The following is a 20,891-nucleotide window of genomic DNA, read 5'->3' on the forward strand; positions in this document are numbered from 1 at the left end:
TTCAACTATTCTTTCTTTTTTTTGTGATGAATGCTTTAATAATTATTGCAGCAGTATTAATTATTTAAATAATAATAAAAATAGAAAAAAAAAAAAATAAAAAAATATTCCAATTGTATCGAGAAAATAATTATTAAAAAATTTCTAAACTATTAACAATTTTTCGTATTTAAAAAACAACATTGTAAAATTAATTTTAATTTAAAAAAACACTTAATTAATTAGTAATCAGTGCCAATAATTAATTATTTATAATTTTTAGTTAAATTTTCATGAAGCAGTATAATTTTATTCAAAAAAATTTCATTAACAAAAAAAAAAATAATAATAAATAAAAATGAAAATTAATGTAATAGATATAATGTCTAAAATCTTAATAGATGGTAATTAAATGAATAAATATTATGGATGAATATGTATGCAATTAAATAATGTCAAAATATAAAAAGAAAAAAGTGACTACGTATCACAATCACGACTGAGTGCTATATCCAATTAGAAATAAATTGATAATTTTATTATGAATATAAAAAAAGTTCTAAATTTTAGAACATCATTAATATTATATGCGACATTTTAATCAATCAATTTTTTCCTAATGATAAGTAAATGAAAATTCTGAATAATTATTATGTGCCAATATTATTAACTTATTTTTCATTTATATTTTTTAATTAATTTAAATAATGTATATATATTTTTTATTTATTAATTTATGCTGTTAAAGACCAATCAATTGATAAACAGCAATTATTTTTATTATTATTTATTTATGGATTGGGAACAATAATTTTTTTTTATTAAACCGCCAATTGCGTGCATATCTTTGACTAAATTTTCCAAATTTTTTAAAACAATAAAAAGGGGTAAATAACATACTGAAAAATTTAAATGTATTTAAACAATTGATTATTTAAATGAAAAAAAATTTAAAAAGCGTTTTATTCTAAAAAAATTTAACAAACAAAAATAATTTTCAGTAGAATTTCAATGAATAAATAATTGCTCAATAATAAAAGTAAAAAAAGAAATTGTCACGCAATATTAAAAAAATGAAAATTTTTCAAATTTTATAGTCTAATCGTTTTACAGCATTTTTCAATCGTAGAATTTTACGAAATAAAAAAGAAAAATTTAAATGACTGTAGATAAAAGTAAACATTAAGGCACTTTGAACAAAAAAAATAATTAAAAAATACAAATTTTAGACAGTTTTTCTACCCAATCAAATAAATCATTCATAAATTCATTTTTATTATTTAAATGGCCTAAATAATTTTATCAAATAAATTTTTTTCTCAAAACAGAAAATATCCTATCAACGAGAAAGAAAGAAAAAATAACAGAAAAAAAATCATCTTTATAAACGATGATAAAATCTGTTTAAAATAAATAAAAAAGTCGCTTCATCACTAATAATTAACCACTAATTATAAATTCATATAATAATTAAATTATGTAATTTTTTTTTTGTAAAAAAAAGAATGGAAGTATATTTTTTATTTAAAAAAAAACGAAAAAAAAAAAAATGAATAAAACTCGAATTATATAATTTAAATAAATTTCAATAATTTAATTTTTTTTTTTTTTGTCGTTAAATTATTTACGATTTATTAAATATAAATTGTTGAATTTGTAAATGTTTGTAAGTAATAATTACCATGATAAAATAATCGAGTATTAATTTATTAAGTGATATATAAATAATAAAAAAAATTTAAAAAACCAAAACTCGTTTTATTTCCTAATCAATTAATCAATCAACAAGAAAAATCATTTGATAAATTAAAATAATAGGATTAATAAATAACCAAATAAATTGTAATTAATTTTTAATTATTATTTATTAATTAATATTTATAAAAAAAAAAGATATTCATTCTCTACCATGTGCTTTATCAATACCTTCTTGTAATTTCTTCTGAGAAATGACAATTTCTTTGTATGATTCAAGTATAGCTTGTAATTTTCCTCTCATTGATGAATCCAATTCAATAAATGATTGTATAACACCAAGTGGATCATCATTATTACCAACAACTTCAGCTGATTTCGATGATGGATGAACTCTATGATACAATTTAACAAGTAAGTTGGCATCATCAATGTTACCCTTTTGTATATAATCATACAACAACGAGTCAATATTTTTTTTCCATACTAAATTAAATACAAGTGGACCATAGTGTCTTGTTGACAATAATTTATCAAAGTGTTTTTCATTATTAATAGCATCATAAACTGAGCCTGTAACACGTAAATATTCCGGATCATTTGGCTCAAATTGAATACAAGCACGATCAAGTATATATTCGTATTCTTCTTTTTTAATTATTACCTAGAAAAATTAATTTTATTATAAATAATTGTAGCCTTTAATTATAAATCAACAATAAATAATTTATAAAATTTACATACATCCAAGTTTTCTTGTTGGAACATTTTTGGTGTTGCAATTTCTCTTCCTTCAGTTGGAAAATAAATTTGATTCATTCGAAATCTTTCATTCCAATCAGCTTCTCTTAATTTACCATCAGTATCACGAACGACAATGAGTCTGTCTGAATCATTAATACCAAATGTTATATCAGTAAATACATAACGACACTCATCATGACCCTGTAATTCTGGATCTTTTGAAAATACACGATCAATATCAGGACGTTGCTTTAAAACTGGTGGCATTTGTAACTTTTCATAACATTTTTCTGCTGACTTTTTTCTTGCTTTTTCAAGTTGTTCGTCAGTCATAAATTTATACTCTGGATCATATATTTTAGTACCATCTTTACGAGTTCTAAATACTTTTTTTGGATCTGGTCTTGTTATTGTCCTAAGTATATTTTGTATTTCATTGTTGAAAAAATATGGAGCTGGGTCATTTTGTTCTTGAATACTCTGTGCTAAAATAAATATAAAATTAATTTTTTATCTCTTTAAAAAGTAACCTAAAAATCTTGATTTTTTTGGAAGAGAAAATTTGTTATTTTATATTTTTAAATAACTGATACAACTTACCAGCTTCACTGCTTTGAGAATTATATTTACATTGTCTAGTCAATGGATTAAATGTCAAACGACGTAATATTAATTGTGAATTGCGTGTAAACATTGACATATTATTTTTTATATTTACAACCGGTCTAACAATACTCGCCATCATGAAAACATAAAAAAAATATAAATAAATTATGATTATTATAAAATTACCGATAAAAAAGAACTTTTTAGTGGATAACCAAAAAAACAAAACTAGCCAATAAAAAAACGTTTATCAAAATAAAAAAAAAAAATAAAAAAATCCGCCAATAATATTATTTTATTTTACGACAAAAAATAAATTCTAAAAATCTAAAATTATTTAAAGACAAAATTAAAAGTTTATTATAATTATAAAATAACAAAAAAGTATGAATTTTAAATTAAAAAATAATCAAAATAATAATTTAATGCAATTTTAATGCAAAAAAAATTATCAAGTTGGCTATACTGATAAACATTCAATAATCAACGGTTGGTATTGGCCATTTTGTAAATGCATTTAATGCAAAAAAAAGAAAAAAAAAACGACAAGGTTAGACATATCAAAACGATAAGAGTAATTTATAACCAAGAGAGAGATAAAAAATACAAAAGAACAAGTAATTACTGCGCAGACTAGAAAAAATAAAATAATCAAAAAAAATAATATAGTAAAAAAAATTACAATATTTAAGCTACAAAAATAATAAAAGAAATAAACAAATTAAATTAAATTAAACATTACAAAAAGCGAGATAAAATTACACGTGATAAAGAGAAAGAGAGAGAGAGAGAGAAAAAAATATAATCCAAGAAGGACAAGTACAGACAAGTACAAAGGTGTGTGTGTGTGTAAAGTCGGCATCATTGGAGTAGTAGTGGTGTATTGAGTATTCAACACAGCCAACTTGATCAAAGTCAGTGTGTGGAAGAGTGTGGAGTGCACGGTTTGTGTTGGGCGGCCATTGCGTGTTACTTCGTGTTCATATTCCCCCAACAAAAAATTATTAAAAAAAAAAAAAAGAGAAAAACTCGTGTTAGCGTTACTCCATTCCTCAACACCCAAATAATTATTTATAATAAAATATAAATAATAATTAGTGACATATTTTTTTTTTTAATAAAAAAAAAATTAAATTTAATATATCAACAGTTTGATAATATAAATTATTATTGTTGAATAAAGTGGAGTAAGAAAACAATAAATAAAAAAAAAAAAAAAAAAGGTTATTATTTTTTCAAAGCTAGAACGTGTTTAGCCCGGGACGCGAACATTAAAACGGCCTGATGGCTGAAACAGACAAATTGAACATTGACAGCATCATTGCTCGTCTTCTTGAAGGTAAAAATTCACCACGTTTTTTTTTTTTTTTTTTTTTTATAAATTTTATTTAAACACTTGAATAACTCTGTGAAAAAATAATATAACAATAAACATTATCATCGTCTTATCTAGGATATTAACATGATTTCTTTTTTTTTTTTTTTTTCATTTTTTATTTTAACTCGATTTTTCCCCTCTACAGTTAACTTTTTCCCCTTCGTCCTCCAAAGAAACGCGTTTTGCTAACACTCCACCTTGTTCATCATCTTTTATCCCCTCTTTTAATTTTCATACTCCTCTTTCTCTCTTCTCTCTCTCTCTTTCTCTCTCCGCTCTTCCTCTTTCCCCTCGTCGCCAGACTACTTGCAATCTTATAGGTGTGACGTTCAATTTCCAAATTTATTTAATTTTTTTAATTTTCCATTTTTTATTTTCATCATCATCATCATCATCATCATTATTATTAACAATTTTTTTAATTTTTTTTTGTTTTTATTTTAAAATTATTATGCAATTTATGATTTTATTATTTATTTAATTTTTTTATTATTATTTATTGATATTTTTGTTGATGATTCAAATTGTTTGTATATTTTTTTTATTATTTTCATTATTGACAATTTTTATAACGGAAGTTCAAGATGTTTTGGGGCGAGGTCCATTATTCATATATATATTTTAATTTAATACAAAAATTCGTCATTGAATTTTTTATTTTTATCACGTGGTGGGGCATATTTATACAAAAAATAAAAATAATATACATATATTTTATTGATTAGAATTGTTCAAAAATATATTTTTATATTTTTATTACAATGATTATTCATTGCTATTATTAATTGTAAAATTAATAGTTCGTTGACCTTGGCAATTTGTCATTTGTTATGTATATTATTTTGTTGGCATTTTGTTGTATGATTTGTCAATCGATTGTCCTTGATTTTGATGGCTCATTAAATGCCCTTTGAATAATTATTGAATATATTATTTTTATTTACAGTACGTGGATCAAGACCTGGAAAAAATGTACAACTTACGGAAATTGAAATACGTGGACTTTGTTTAAAGTCACGTGAAATATTTTTGTCTCAACCAATTCTTCTTGAGTTGGAAGCTCCATTGAAAATATGCGGTTAGTAAATGATAATAATAATAATGTTGTTTTGCGTTGTTGTTGTCGTTATGAATAATTATTATAAACTGGAATAACTAGTGCAATTAGCATGACAATGATTCCTCATTATCATAAAGATTATAATATTATTTTTCAAATTTAATTTAGGTGATATTCATGGACAATATTATGATCTTCTACGACTTTTTGAGTATGGTGGTTTTCCACCAGAGAGTAACTACCTCTTTTTAGGTGATTATGTTGACAGAGGAAAACAATCATTAGAGACAATATGTTTATTGCTTGCATATAAAATTAAATATCCGGAAAATTTTTTTCTTCTAAGAGGTAATCATGAGTGTGCCTCAATTAACAGGATATATGGTTTTTATGATGAATGTAAGTAATAGCTAAATTAAATTATTTCCACAATAAAATATAATTTATTATTCATCTTTATTTTGTTATTTTAAAATATAGGTAAACGTCGTTATAACATCAAGCTTTGGAAAACATTTACTGATTGTTTCAATTGTCTACCAGTTGCTGCAATTGTTGATGAAAAAATTTTCTGTTGTCATGGTGGTTTAAGTCCAGATTTACAAAGTATGGAACAAATAAGACGTATTATGAGACCAACAGATGTGCCTGATCAAGGTTTACTTTGTGATCTTTTATGGTCTGATCCTGATAAAGATACAATGGGCTGGGGTGAAAATGATCGTGGTGTATCATTTACATTTGGTGCTGAAGTTGTTGCTAAATTTTTACATAAGCATGATTTTGATCTTATATGTCGTGCTCATCAGGTAATTAAATTGTTTTTATTGTATTTTTTTTTCATGATTTATTTGGCTGTTTTATTGATTATATTTTTTATTATGTTATTTAATTAGGTCGTGGAGGACGGCTATGAATTTTTTGCAAAACGACAATTGGTAACATTATTTTCAGCACCAAATTATTGTGGTGAATTTGACAATGCAGGTGCCATGATGTCTGTTGATGATACACTTATGTGTAGTTTTCAAATATTAAAACCAGCTGATAAACGAAAGTTCACATATGGTGGACTTAATTCCGGCAGGCCGGTTACGCCGCCACGTGGACCCAACAACAAAAATAAAAAAAAGTGAACAAACAACTGAAAATTATTTGAGGTTCGACGATATAAATATTAGGACTTCTTTTTATTAATAATTAATAATGAACAAACAAACAATACATACACATACACACTTTTGTTTCCTTTCTGAATATCGAAATGACTAGAAATAAAAAACGAAAATGAAAAAAAAAAAAAAAAAAATAGTAAAAGATTAATGATAAAAAAAAAAAAAAAAAAATGAAACACTAAAATGACGTTTTAAATCCAACTTTTATTCATTATACTCCCCTCTTCTCGGTGAGGATTACGTGAGATAATTATCTCACCTCTGAGGACATTTTTTATTTTAATTTTTTTTTTTTTTTTTTTTTGTTCATGTTTTTCATTTCCTTCTTTTGATTCTTATATGTTACTTGCACATTCATACGACGAAGACGAGATGAAACATCCGAAGATAAATAAATGCACATCTTGTTTATTATTATTATTAGTTTTTTTTTTTTTTATATTATTATTATTAAGAGTAAATTTGTTGGATTTTTAAAATGATGAAATTAGAGGCGCTTTTTTTTTTGTTGATAATGTTTCAAAAATAATAGGATTGAATAATAATTGACAAAAATTATATTTAAAAAACAGTTAATAAAGCCCGTAATTGAAAATGAAAAATTTTTTAAAATTAAATTTATTCAAATGTATTTTTAAGTGGACTAAGAAAAAAAAAATAAATAATTTGTAGAATTGAAAGAGGAAATATGAAAATCATGTAATTAATTTGTGTGTATAAAGACGATTGTATAAACATCAATTTTAAATCGTCAAAATTTAATGATATAAATAATGAAAAAAAAAAAAAAAACAAAATTGTATTTATCGTTAATTTTTGACATCTAGAATCCAAATATTAATTAGAAATTAATTTACTAAAAAAATCGTAATAAAAAGTAATTTGAGGTTTTTAATTTAAAAAGTACAAACTTTTTTTTTTTTTTTATTTTTTGTTTACTTGAAAATGAGGAAATAAATTTTACTCAAAATTTATTTCGATTTTGCGACGTTTGTGATTTGCGTGACGTTACTAAATGGGAACGAGTTTCGATTGCGTCATTGTTGCGTGATTTCGACCTCGGTAAATAAACTCACCTACGCATTTGAAAATAAAATCTTGTTAAAAATAAAAACAATGATTTTAAGCTTGATTTTTTTTTTCATTTATAACAATTTTGGTATTTATAAAAATATTAAACAAAGATAATGATTAACAAATTAAATTATCTCAAAAACAACAAATGATAAAGTCATTAAAAATTAATAAATTTTGGCAATTGACATTAATGTTTTTGATAAATTATTCATGCCAAATATTTTGTATATGAAAAAAAAAAAAAAAACAAAAAAAGCAACAACAATAATCGTCATCAGAAAAAATTGATGCAAATAATTAAGACAATTTTTCAGAAAAAATTGATGCAAATAATTGAGACAATTTTTTCTGCTTAAAATTCTTCGGCCTCGTCTTCTCATAATGAATGATTATTTTATATGAAAAAAAAAATTACCCAAATTGTATTATCATTATTTACAATCTTTATTTTATTATTTATTTCATTTCAGAAAAAACAAACAAACAAATACTGTCTCCCACTGCAGGATATAATAATCATTTTAAAAAAAAAAAAATTGTAAATCAATTTAAAATCATCTAACCGTTAAATCGTATAAACAAAATAAGAAAAAATGTTTTTAAAAAAAAATTCATCATTAATTACTAAGCACCATTATATCATTGTCTATAATTTCGATTCAAGCAAGGTTGGATAATTCGATGTTATCATCATCTCTCAACCTTTTATTAATTTATAATGAAAAAAAAAAAAAATAACAAAAATGACAAATTGTATACTGAAAAAATACAAAGCACTTTATATAGTGAGTATGGTTCATCCCCGTCCACAATCATCAATGTAAATTAAAAATGAATATATTCATTTAATTATTATTTTTCTTGATTTTTGTTTTTATAAATAAAATTTAAAAAAAGAAAAAAAAATACATACAATTCATCAAAATTAAATTAAACTATAATTTGCAATTTATTTATCAAGTTTTTCATTAAATTTTGGAGTTTAAAAAACAATAAAAATATAAATATATTTGGAGTATTAAAGATTTAAAAAAAAAAAAAAATTATCTCGTCATAATTATCATCAATAATCATCATTGATTACTAAAATAAATTGCAATAATAATTGTAATAAAAATTAAGCTTAAAATAGCTGACGTTTTCATAAAATTGCTAATAATTTTACAATAAAAATTAATTGAGGTTTAAATAAATTAATTGGATAATTACTATTAAAAAAAAATGAAAAAAAAAAATGATAATTAGCACAAGACGCTGGTCGTCAGTCGAAAAAAGATAAAAATAAAATAAAAAGTTCACCGTAACAATACAAATTGAAATTAAAAATAATTAGTTTATTAAATAGTTTTTTTTTTATAGATGTTTTTACACACAAGATCATTTTTTAAATAATTAATTATAATTAATTATAAATATGAAAAAAAAAACAGGTAAATTTTTTAGATGATAAATGACGAGATTCATCCGAATTATAATTTTTTTTTTTCGAAATAATAGACAATATGTAGTAATAGGTATTGTATCGGTGGATTATACTATGCTATATAACAATTATAATATTATAATAATACAAATAATATTATTAACAATAAAAATAACAATAATAATAATAATATACTTTTAATAATTTTTTAACTGCATGAGATCTACCTTGCCGATATATTTTTGTTGACGTGTTTCTCTCTTTTTTTTTTTCTCTCAAAATTGAGGTTAACTTTCTCAAGCCAAAAAGAAACTCAAGACAGAATAACATTTTTTTGTTGTTATTTCTATTAATAAAAAAAAAGTAAATAAACAAGAATAAATCATGACGTGAGTTTCCAATTCAAGTATTTTTATATTTTTTTTTATTTTATTCAAAGATTTACTTGTTTTCTCTAAATTAATTTTATGAATCTTACTCTTTTTTTTTTTTTTTTACTTTTGATGATTGAAGATTATTGACATTTATAAATTTATTATTAATAATACCATATGTTTAATATTTCAGATCAAAAGTTACTTTCAAAATAACTCTGACGTCTGATCCAAAATTGCCATTCAAAGTGTAAGTAAAAATTAAATATTAATTTTTATAATATTATTTCCTTGACTCTTCTGGCTTCCAATAAATACTCATATTATATTATTTTTCAAAACAGATGAGTCAGTGAAATTCTGGTTGCCAGAAGATGAAAGGTTTTCATCATCATATTAACACAACAATAAATTAATAAATAAATAAAAATGACTGAAGAAACATTGGAGCATATTTTTAAAAAATTTGATAAATATTTAATAATTCTAGAGTGTCCATTGGCACTTGAAAAAATAAATATAAATAATATCAATAATGCATTTGAATGTTCATATTTTGTTGAAAATATAATATCAGTTGCTAAAAAACAAGGAAATATTATTAACTTAATAAGTCATTTACATGAATATTGGAAAAGCAAAAATAGAACAAAATTATATTCATGTGATGAACTTGAATTAGCCTGTGATAATATATTACAAGTATTTATGAAAAATTCAAATACACCAACAAGTGCTATTGATAAATATTTAACTTTATACATTGATAATTTAAGTAGTCAACGTTTAAATAATTTTCTAATAAATATATTAACAAATTCATTATTAAATAACAGCCTAATTGAATCATTAATTAATTGTGGTATTGATAGAAATAAATTTGATGATGATATTAGACTAGCTGAGTGGGAAAATTTAATATCACTTGGTAAACATGATGAATTTAATGATTGTCTTGATGAAATGCTTAATGATGGTTATACAAATGAAATAATAAATTACATACAATTAAATAATATTAGTAAACAATTAAAAAATTCAATTATAAAATATTTAAAAAATTTAACTGATGATAATAATTCAAATATTTGCATTGCAATAACTGATTCATCAAATAAATTATTATCAATAATACTTGATAATTTTGACTTTAGAATTAGTTTTATTGATGCTATATTTTATTTTGGAAGAAATATGAATTGGGATGGTGAAATTTATACATGTGATCATGGTTTTTCTTATGATTATCTTATTAAAATATTTAAAAAGTTATTTAATTTATCTGATGATATTGTTGTTGAATTGGTTAAGCGAAGATTAGATTTAGCTAAAGTACATACAAATGATATTATATGGAATAAAATTGAAGATAATTGTGTATCATAAATTTATACAAGTCAAAAAAACTCAATGATGTAATTTAATAAATTTCTTTCTTTTTTTTTCATCTATTTGTTAAATAAAAATGTTGAAACAAACAAAAAAAATATATGTTGTTTTTTAATTTAGACTTAAAGTACCAGAGACAACACCACTTACTGCTGTATTAAAATTTGCTGCTGAAGAATTTAGAGTTAATGCTGAAACATCAGCAATTATTACTGATGATGGTGTTGGTATTAATCCATCTCAAACAGCTGGTAAATATATCCTTCTAAATTCCTAAACTAAAAAACTAAAAGTTTTTCTTTTTAATTTCTTTTAATTAATTTATAATGTTAAATTTTTAGGTACAGTTTTTTTAAAACATGGATCACAACTTAGACTCATTCCAAGAGATCGTGTTGGTGGAAAAAATTAATTAAAAATATATTTTTTATCTAAATTAAATGAAGAAAAAATATTGATTTATATTGTAAAAAAAAAAATAAAGAAATTTTTATGTTAAAATAAACATTCCAATTAACAATTTTTAACAATTAAAATTAAATTAATTTTATGATTGATATTTTACATATCTCAAAAACATGTCCATGAAAAAAATAAAATTATATTCTTATTAATTATAATTGAGAAATCTTTGAATCAAAAAAAATGAATGTTAGCTGATTGAGACAATCGTTTGAAAGCATCAGTACTATCTTTAAAAGAAACAAATATATTTAATGGATTTACACGATATTTTGTTGATCCAGATATTTCATCAACAATTTCAAAAGTAACATTTGTATTTGAAATAAACAAATCTTTTAAATTTTTTAAATTTTAATCTCATTGGCTAATAAATATATTTTTATATTTTTTTTTCTTTCCATAATTTATTATTATTATTTGAGTATTAAAACGTAATTAATTTTTTGTTTTATCATGCTTTTATTTGACCTTACAAATTGTCATTATTTAGAGAAAAAAAAAACCAGAAATCTCAAGATTTTATTTATTATGAAAAATTAAAAAAAAAAAAAATCTTATTACTTACTGTTTCACGAATTTTTTTAATTTTTTTATAATAGGCAAATATAATTTAATTTGTGTGACACACCTGGAATTATATATAGTTACAAATAACATTATTTTAAATATTAATAATTTTGTTTTTTTAAAAATGCAAAAGTATAAATAAAAATATTTCAAAATTGTTTATGATATTAATTAGATTAAAAGTAATTGAAATATATAATATTTTTATTTTGAATTATTATTTAAAGCAAGAAATAACAACTGGATAAAAATAAATTGATCGCATGTAAACTGAAAAATTTTTTATTTTTTTTAATCATTTTTATAAATTTTTTTTTTAACAATTAAAATTAAGGTAGTTTTATAATTAATATTTTATATAATCATACAAGTATCTAGAACACATGTCCATGAAAAAAATACAATTATAATAATATTAATTATAATTGATCAATCTCTCGATCCAAAAAAACGGATGTTAGCTGATTGAGACAATCGTTTGAACGCACCAGCAGAATCTTTAAAGGAAACATATATATATAATGGTTTTTCACGATATTTTGTCGATCCAGATATTTCTTCAACAACTTCACAAGTTACACTTGTATTTGAAATAAACAAATGTTTTAAATTTGGTAAATTTTCAACAAGTTTAATGACTGATCTGTTAGTGACATTAATGCAGTCTAATAACATCAAAGTTTTTAATTTCTTATTATATAAATATTGGATTGATGCATCAGTGATAAATTCATTTTTTGTTGATAATTTATTATCTACCAAAGTGTCAATTGAACGAAGATAGAAGTATTTTAATTGTTTCAAATTATTAAGTGCAATCATACCGTCATCTGTTAAATTTGTACCAATTATATGAATTTCTCGTAATTTCTCAGAATTATTACAGAGATTGATTAAAAATTCATCTGTCACACCACAATCCGACTCAATATGTAAGAACTTCAGAGTTTTTAAATTGCCAATTGGATACATATTTATATTTTTATCTGCAAACACTGGATGAGTATCTAGCGCGTTAGATACTCGCGAGCCTGGATTAAAATAAAATTTAACCAAATTCTTCATTTCACCTATTGACTGGAGTAATGGTTGTCTAAGTCCGAATTTAGCAACACATAATTCTTTCAAAGCAATTAATTGAGGAAATACCTGAAAAATAAATAATTTTATTAAAAACTAAATAAAATTTTTATTGCGTTTTGAATATTTATTTAAAAATTAAACTTACCAAAGCCAATGAATCTGGTAAAAAAATATTTGTACTAAAATAAGAATTAAAATATAAATATTTCAAGGTTCCACCAACTTGTTCTAATGAATTAACCAAAGTATCTGGTAGAGTTGAATTATCGCATGCCCATGTAATTCTCAGCCCTTTGAGATTAGACATATTAGAAAAAACATTTTCAAAATCTTCACTTTTTATTTCCTGGAATCTTAACCGAAGTTGTCTAAGATTTGGACAATTATTGTTAATAAATGGCATTATATGAGAAAACTGGTAATCTTCTACACATAGGCAAGTTAATTTAGGTCCACATAGATCAATTATATATTTTAAATCATCTGGTTCGTCATGCCATTCATTGGCTGAATCATTATAATTCTTCGAGTATTCGCAATTATTAGCAATATATGTTGTGAAGCTTGAAGTAACAAATTTGTTATCGATACGTTTGCATACTGAAAACATAATTAAATATTATCATTTGTATATTTGTAATTATACGCAAAAAATTTCAATAATTATAATGTTATATTTTCTTACTTTTTTTAAAATGTTTTTGACAATAATAATCTATAAATAATATATGCATAAACTTTATTTTTCTTTATTTTTACAATTTTTGAAGGAATTTTGAAATTTTATTTCATCATAGTCTTCATTGTCCATTAACCAGGCCATATGCATAGCATGCTTCTTCATTTTTTTCTTATTTTTACAACTTTTGAATGAATATCGAAAATTTATTTCATCTTTATCATCGTTATTTTTTTTTACTCTTCCCATTACCCAATCTTGTAGATATTTTTCGTTGAGTGGTTCGAGCTATAAAAAAAATAAATTTATTATTCAATTTGATCAACAATAAACAATCAACAAATAATAAAAGATTAATAAAAGAAGAAAAAAAAAAAAGGAAATTTTTGATTGAAAAATTAATAGAGCTCCGAGACTTTCGTAATTGACAATAAGATAGATTAAAATAAAAAAAAACACTGATGCATACGCTCATCAGTTAGTTTTGGCACACACACACTTGTATATTTAGAGCACATGGCAAAAAATATAAATTTAAAACTTACTCTTATATTTTGAGTTAAAAGGAGTTCACTATCACTCGGGTTTGAAATATCCTTTTCACTGGTCTGCATATTTTATTTTCGGTTAATCTAAAAAAAAAAAAAAAATTAATCTATGAATTATCTAACTTCAAACATTAAATTCTAAAAATTTGATAAATTGATTGCACTTTATGAATTTACCTTTTTTCCAATGCACGTATAAATAATCAATAAAATAGTGTCTAACCTCTGCACAAACTTTTCAAATAGAAAAAGCTATTGTGTAGTGGTTTAATAAGAATCGCTTATTGCTATTTAATTTTCATGAACTGATAACTGAGTTTTAACAGAGCGTGTATAAACTATAAATATAATAATTTATTGATATTTTAATTGTATAATTTATTAATATTTTTTACACATATAACTCGTATAGATACAATTGGCACGTTGTAACGTCGTTCACTATCATTTACTACTAAAGTGTAAATGCGTAAATCACCAAGCGTACCAACTATCAAAGGGCCCAGAGCGTTAGAGTTTGATAATTTTAATAGTTATTGTGGTTCGTTAGTTTCGTTAGAGTGGGTATATGTATATACAGGCGAGCTACTGAAAAATTATAGCTAATAAATTAACCAACGAAATTCAATGTATGACTAATCATAAAAATCTCTAAAACTATGTTCGGGTATTTTTTGTTTGTAACTATATCAAAAAGTAAAAGTATTAAAATTAAATAATAGAATATGTAATTTTTTTTCAAGCATAAAATTGAAGATAATTGTGTATCATAAATTTATGCAAGTCAAAAAAAAAAACTCAATGATGTAATTTAATTATAATATAAATTTTTTTTTTTTTTTCTTTCATATATTTTTTAAAGAAAAATGTTAAACAAAACAAAAAAAAAAAAAAATCAAATGAATATTAATGAATAAAATTAACAGTGATAAATTGTGCTTTGGAATATATATTTAAAAATAATATTATTTTAAATATTAATAATTTTATTTGATTAAAAGTGCAAAATTAAAAATAAAAATATTTCAAAATTATTTATTATATTAATTGGATAATAAATAAATGAAATATATATTATCTTTATTTTAAATTATTTTTCAAAGCGAGAAATAACAACTGGATATAAATAAATTGTTCACATGTAAACTGAAAAATTTTTTATTTTTTTTTTATCATTATTATAAATTATTTTTTTAACAATTAAAATTAAAGTAGTTTTATAATTAATATTTTATATAATCATACAAGTATCTAGAATACATGTCCATAAAGTAATACAATTATAATAATATTAATTATAATTGATTGATCTTTAAATCAAATAAATTGAATATTAAACGATTCAAACAATCGATCGACTGCACCTGTATGATCTTTAAAGGAAGCAAATATATTTAATGGTTTTACACGATATTTTGTTGATCCAGATATTTCTTCAACAACGTTAAAAGTTACACTTGTATTTTTAACACACAATACTTGTAAATTTGGTAAATTTTTAGCAAGTTCAATGACTGATTTGTTAGTGATATTAATGCAGTTTGTTAACATCAAAGTTTTCAATTTCTTATTATATAAATATTGGATTGATGCATCAGTGATAAATTGAAAATGTGAAATTTTATCATTTTCCAAAAAAATAGGTGGACGAAGATAGAAGGTTTTTAATTTTTTCAAATTATTAAGTGCCATCATACCATTATCTGTTAACTTTGTACTAATCACATATATTTTTCGTAATTTCTTAGCATTATTACAGAGATTAATTAAAAATTCATCTGTAACACCACACTCTGACTCAATATTTAACGACTTCAGAGTTTTTAAATTGCCAATTGGATGCATATTTATATTTTCATCAAACACTGGATGAGTATCTAGGGAGCCTAGATTTAAATCAAATTTAACCAAATTCTTCATTTCACCTATTGAGTGGAGTAATGGTTGTCTAAGTCCAAATTCAGCAATACGTAATTCTTTCAAAGCAATTAATTGAGGAAATACCTGAAAAATAAATAATTTTATTAAAAATTAAATATCATTTTTTATTGCGTTTTAAATATTTTTTAAATAACATTTATTAAAAAATTAAACTTACCAAAGCCAATGAATCTGGTAAAAAAATCTTATTTTTACCTAAGTGAGATTGAAAATCTAAATATTTCAAGGTTCCACCAACTTGTTTTAATGAATTAACTAAAGTATCTGGTAAAGTTGAATTATCACATGCCCATGTAATTCCCAGCCTTTTGAGATTAGACATATTAGAAAAAACATTTTCAAAATCTTCACTTTTTATTTCCTGGAATCTTAACAGAAGTTGTTCAAGATTTGGACAATTATTGTTAATAAATGGCATTATATGAGAATACTGGTATCTTTCTAAAGATAGGCAAGTTAATTTGGATCCAAATAGATCAATTATATATTTTAAATCATTCGGTTTGTCATGCCATTTATTGACTGAATCATTATAATTCTCCATGTGTTCGCAGTTATTAGCAATATATGTTGTAAAGCTTGAAATAACAAATTTGTTATAGATATCTTCACATACTAAAAACATAATTAAATATTATCATTATAGTATATTTGTAATTATACAAAAAAGTTAAACAATTATTATAATGTTATATTTCCTTACTTTGTCTAAAATGTCTTTGCTGAGAAAATAGTATACGCAACCGCTTCATTTCCGCAGCATGCTGATTCTTTATTTCTTTTTTATTTTTACCATGCCTGAAGGTATATCGAAAATTTATTTCATAATCTTCATTATCGTCATTTTTTTTCACTGTTCTCAGTACCCAATCTTGTAGATATTTATCGTTGAGTGGTTCACGCTATAAAAAAATTAATATTATATTATATTCAATTTTATTAACAATAAACAATCAACAAATAATAAAGGATTAATAAAAGAAGAGAAAACAAAAAGTAAGTTTTTATCATATTTAAAAATTAATGTAGGGCTTCGAGACTCTCGTACTTGACAATAAGATAGTTTAAAATAAAAAAAAACACTGATGCATTATACGCTCATTGACACACACACACACACACACACATGTTTATTTAGAGCACATTATGGCAAAATATAAATTTGAAACTTACTTTTATATTTTTAATTAAAAGCAATAGTTCATCTTCTTCCATGGTTTGCATATTTTATTTGCGGTTAATCTAAAAAAAAAAAAAAGTAATAATCTATGAATTATCTAACTTTAAATCTTAAATTCTGAAAATTTAATAAATTGATTGCACTTTATGTATTTACCTTTTTCCCAATGCACGTGATAAAATAGTGTCTATAACCTCTGCACAAACTTTTCAAATAGAAAAAACTATATTGTGTAATGGTTCAATAAGAGTCGCCTTTTGCTATTTAACTGAACCTTTGGCTATATTTAATTTTCATGAACTGACAACTGAATTTTAATGGAGCTTGTATAAACTATAAACGTATATTTAACATATAATTTATCAATATTTTTTATACATATAACTCGTATAGATACAATAAGCACGTTGTAACGTCGTCCAACGTTGTCGTTCACTATCATTCACTACTAAAGTGTAAATGCGTAAATCACCAAGCGTACCAACTACCAAAGGGCCCAGATGTACAATTTAATATTTTTTCTATTTTTTTTTTTTCATCAGTGACTGATATTAAGGTTGAAAGTAAATAGAATTTCCAACTATACGATTTTCGAATTTTTGGTCCCATATAAAAGCCAGAATAATTATCTATTTTGTTAATTTTTTTTCAGAATTTTGTACCGTGGTTTTTTTTAGATAATTAATGTCAAAGTTGACAACTTTAACGCGTAGGTATAGGGACTGAACACATATTTTCTTCTGTAGTTGAAAAAGTTTCTATACGATTTTGCTTAAGGGTTCTTGGGTTATATTACATAATTTTAGTAATTAATATTCACGCGATGACGCTTATTTTGGGGTGCGGAAAATAATATTCCTAACGCTTATAAACCTCATTCCTCTCATGTTTCTCCCTTCATTATTTTGGTCCAATCTTTACCTGTATATATCTTTGCCTCCCTTTACCACAACATTGATCTCAAGACTTTACACAAATTCTATTACACCTTTTTTAAATATATATTTTCAAGGGTTCTAATTTAAATTGTTTGTTTAAATATTTTTATTTTTGTTAAATTTAAAATGACAAACAAAATTTCCGCGTTATAGCTATTTTTATTTATTTTTTTTCAATTTTAAATTTTATAAAAATAAGGTTCTTTAATATTTAAAACTGTATGAAAATTAAATTTTCATATTTTAATTTTTACAATAGTTGAATGTTACTATTGATTTAGTTCAAATATTCGCATTTTCTTTTTTCATATAAAATTTTATAAATGAAAAAAAATATATAAATATGTATAGTAAATAAAAATATTAGCAGCATAATAAGTACTGGAAGTTTTAATCATACAACAGCAATTTATGAACCAATTGCGATATTAGAACTGAATTAATTGATAGAAATGATAATAATAATAATGGTAAAACATTTGAATTAACAAATGAAATGCTTGGTTTAAAAATTAATGATAAAAAAAAAAGTACATGTGATGATAAAAAAAATTTAGCTGATACACATTTTACAAGAGATACACATATGAGAATTATATTAGGAAATAGTGGAGCTAGAGTTGGAAAGCTGAGACCCGCAAAGAAATACCCCTTTAGATTAAATTAATAAATAATTTAAATGACGATTTTAGTGAAGAAAATATATAATAAGTTATATGGAAGTCAATAATTAATGAAATTACATTGTCTCTATTCCTGTCTCTCTATTATTTTTTATTTTATTATTAATATTATTTTTAAAAAATAAAAAAATGAAAAAACTAATAAGAAAAAAAATAATGTAGAAAATAAAAAAAAAGAGAAAACGAAGCTAAAGCGTAATAAATTAAAAAAAAAAACAATGGCCTGAAATTTTGTGGGAGCCTGTGTGAATATATGATTTATGAATTTAGCATAAACATATTTATTATTAGTCTGTAGTGGATGATGATACAAAATTTGAAAAAATATATGAAAAAATATGTGAAAATAATTTCGACTTTTTTAATTATTATGCTTTCGAAATGAAACAATTTAATCCAACCAGATAAATTTTTATTTATTCATAGAGACAATAACACTAGACACAATTTAAACACAATTTAATTACTTCACTCCCATTGATAATATATCTTTAATGTCTTTAAATATATTTTTATATTTTTTCTCAGATAAAATTAATAAAATTATTATTTCTATTTCATTTGCGTTTTTCATTTATTTTCATTAAATTGCAATTTTTTTATCTGCAACTAATAAATATTAATTACAATAATTATTATTATTAATTTTATTTTCTGTAGCACCTGTGTACTGTCGGATCCTCCACATAACTCCATAATTTAGAATTGACTATAAATTTTTTTGTTTTATTTCAATTAAATATTTAACTTGGACATTTAAATTGTACAGATGTCTTTGATAATATAATACACCAGTTACTCAAGACCACCTTCTTCCTCAAGTTTTGATAAGAATTTTGGAATACGATAACCACCCTCAACTTGTCTTGCCATATTAATTAATCCCAATAATTTTTTAATACCAATAAATATTCTTTTACCCTGTAAACGTGCATGAAGTGATGACATTAGAGTTCGATGATTCGATAATCTTAATCTCTTAATCGTTATGACTGGTTGTGACTTGTGATTCGTCAATCGTTAGTTTCGTTACAGTGGGTATATATTGGCGAGCTACTGAAATAATTGAAAAATCAGCTAATAAATTAACCGAAGAAATTCAATGTATGACTAATTATAAAAATCTCTACCCAACGAAGTTCATGTATTTTTTGTTTTTAAATATTAAACATCAAAAATTATATTTTAAAATTAAATAAAATATGTAATGGATAAAGGAACATTTCAAAGACAACACTAATTGATGCATTAAAAATACTCCACACAATATCAACTATATGTTAGATCAATAAAAACATTCTTATTTTCACAGCCAACAGATGAATTAAAAGTATCAGATGCAGCTGATTTAAATTATCCTCATAAAGCACAAATACAATGGGAAAGAAGTTTTTAAATAAATTCTCGTGGAATATTTGGATTAAAGAAACAAACAAAAAAAAATAGTTTTTTAATATTTTCAAATATTTAAAAAATTATTAAACAATAATTTACATAATTTTTTGATAATTTAAGTTATTTTAAATTCATTAACTTTTTAAATTAAATTTTTCTATAGTAAATTATAGTTTTAGATAATTTTTTAAAAAATAAAAAAATTATTTTGCTTTTTTTCGTTTTTTGTTGTTTGTGGGTATATTTAAAAAAATTATTATTATCAAATTATTTATAAATCAATAATGGCTATTTAGTAGAAAATTAAATTGAAAAAAAATATTATATTGTGTAAAAAAGGCCCAATGCGAGTGCTCTCACATTGTGCCCTTGTTACACAAAATAGTATATTGATTCCGATTTTACAGACTTAAATTATTTACGAAAATATATCGAAAAATCTTTCATTCACCTATGTGGAAGTACTCTCAAGAAACATGATAGAAAGTTTATTTGAGAATATTATCATAACG

The 20,891-nt window shown here is 22.9% G+C and overlaps 3 protein-coding genes across 3 annotated transcripts; 2 read left to right on the forward strand and 1 right to left on the reverse strand.

Moving 5' to 3' along the window:
- Nucleotides 1-1,876: 1,876 nt before the first annotated feature.
- Nucleotides 1,877-3,192, reverse strand: LOC122858701 (28S ribosomal protein S22, mitochondrial). The gene is made up of 3 exons (XM_044161794.1): nt 3,019-3,192; nt 2,419-2,903; nt 1,877-2,338 (listed from the first exon to the last, which is right to left on the reverse strand). The coding sequence occupies exons 1-3, from the start codon at nt 3,161-3,163 to the stop codon at nt 1,877-1,879; spliced, it is 1,092 nt and encodes a 363-aa protein (XP_044017729.1). The 5' UTR covers nt 3,164-3,192.
- Nucleotides 3,193-3,572: 380 nt separating this feature from the next.
- On the forward strand, nt 3,573-7,034 carry LOC122858709 (serine/threonine-protein phosphatase alpha-2 isoform). The gene is made up of 5 exons (XM_044161807.1): nt 3,573-4,363; nt 5,349-5,480; nt 5,631-5,861; nt 5,943-6,271; nt 6,359-7,034. The coding sequence occupies exons 1-5, from the start codon at nt 4,309-4,311 to the stop codon at nt 6,596-6,598; spliced, it is 987 nt and encodes a 328-aa protein (XP_044017742.1). The 5' UTR covers nt 3,573-4,308; the 3' UTR covers nt 6,599-7,034.
- Nucleotides 7,035-9,393: 2,359 nt separating this feature from the next.
- LOC122858733 (ubiquitin-fold modifier 1) lies at nt 9,394-11,375 on the forward strand. The gene is made up of 4 exons (XM_044161841.1): nt 9,394-9,526; nt 9,705-9,761; nt 11,021-11,151; nt 11,242-11,375. Exons 1-4 carry the CDS (start codon nt 9,522-9,524, stop codon nt 11,310-11,312), a joined length of 264 nt encoding a protein of 87 aa, XP_044017776.1. The 5' UTR covers nt 9,394-9,521; the 3' UTR covers nt 11,313-11,375.
- The last annotated feature ends 9,516 nt before the right edge of the window (nt 11,376-20,891 follow it).

This window comes from Aphidius gifuensis, linkage group LG6 (genome assembly GCF_014905175.1).
Source record: "Aphidius gifuensis isolate YNYX2018 linkage group LG6, ASM1490517v1, whole genome shotgun sequence".
In the NCBI taxonomy this organism is placed as follows: Eukaryota; Metazoa; Arthropoda; class Insecta; order Hymenoptera; family Braconidae; genus Aphidius; species Aphidius gifuensis.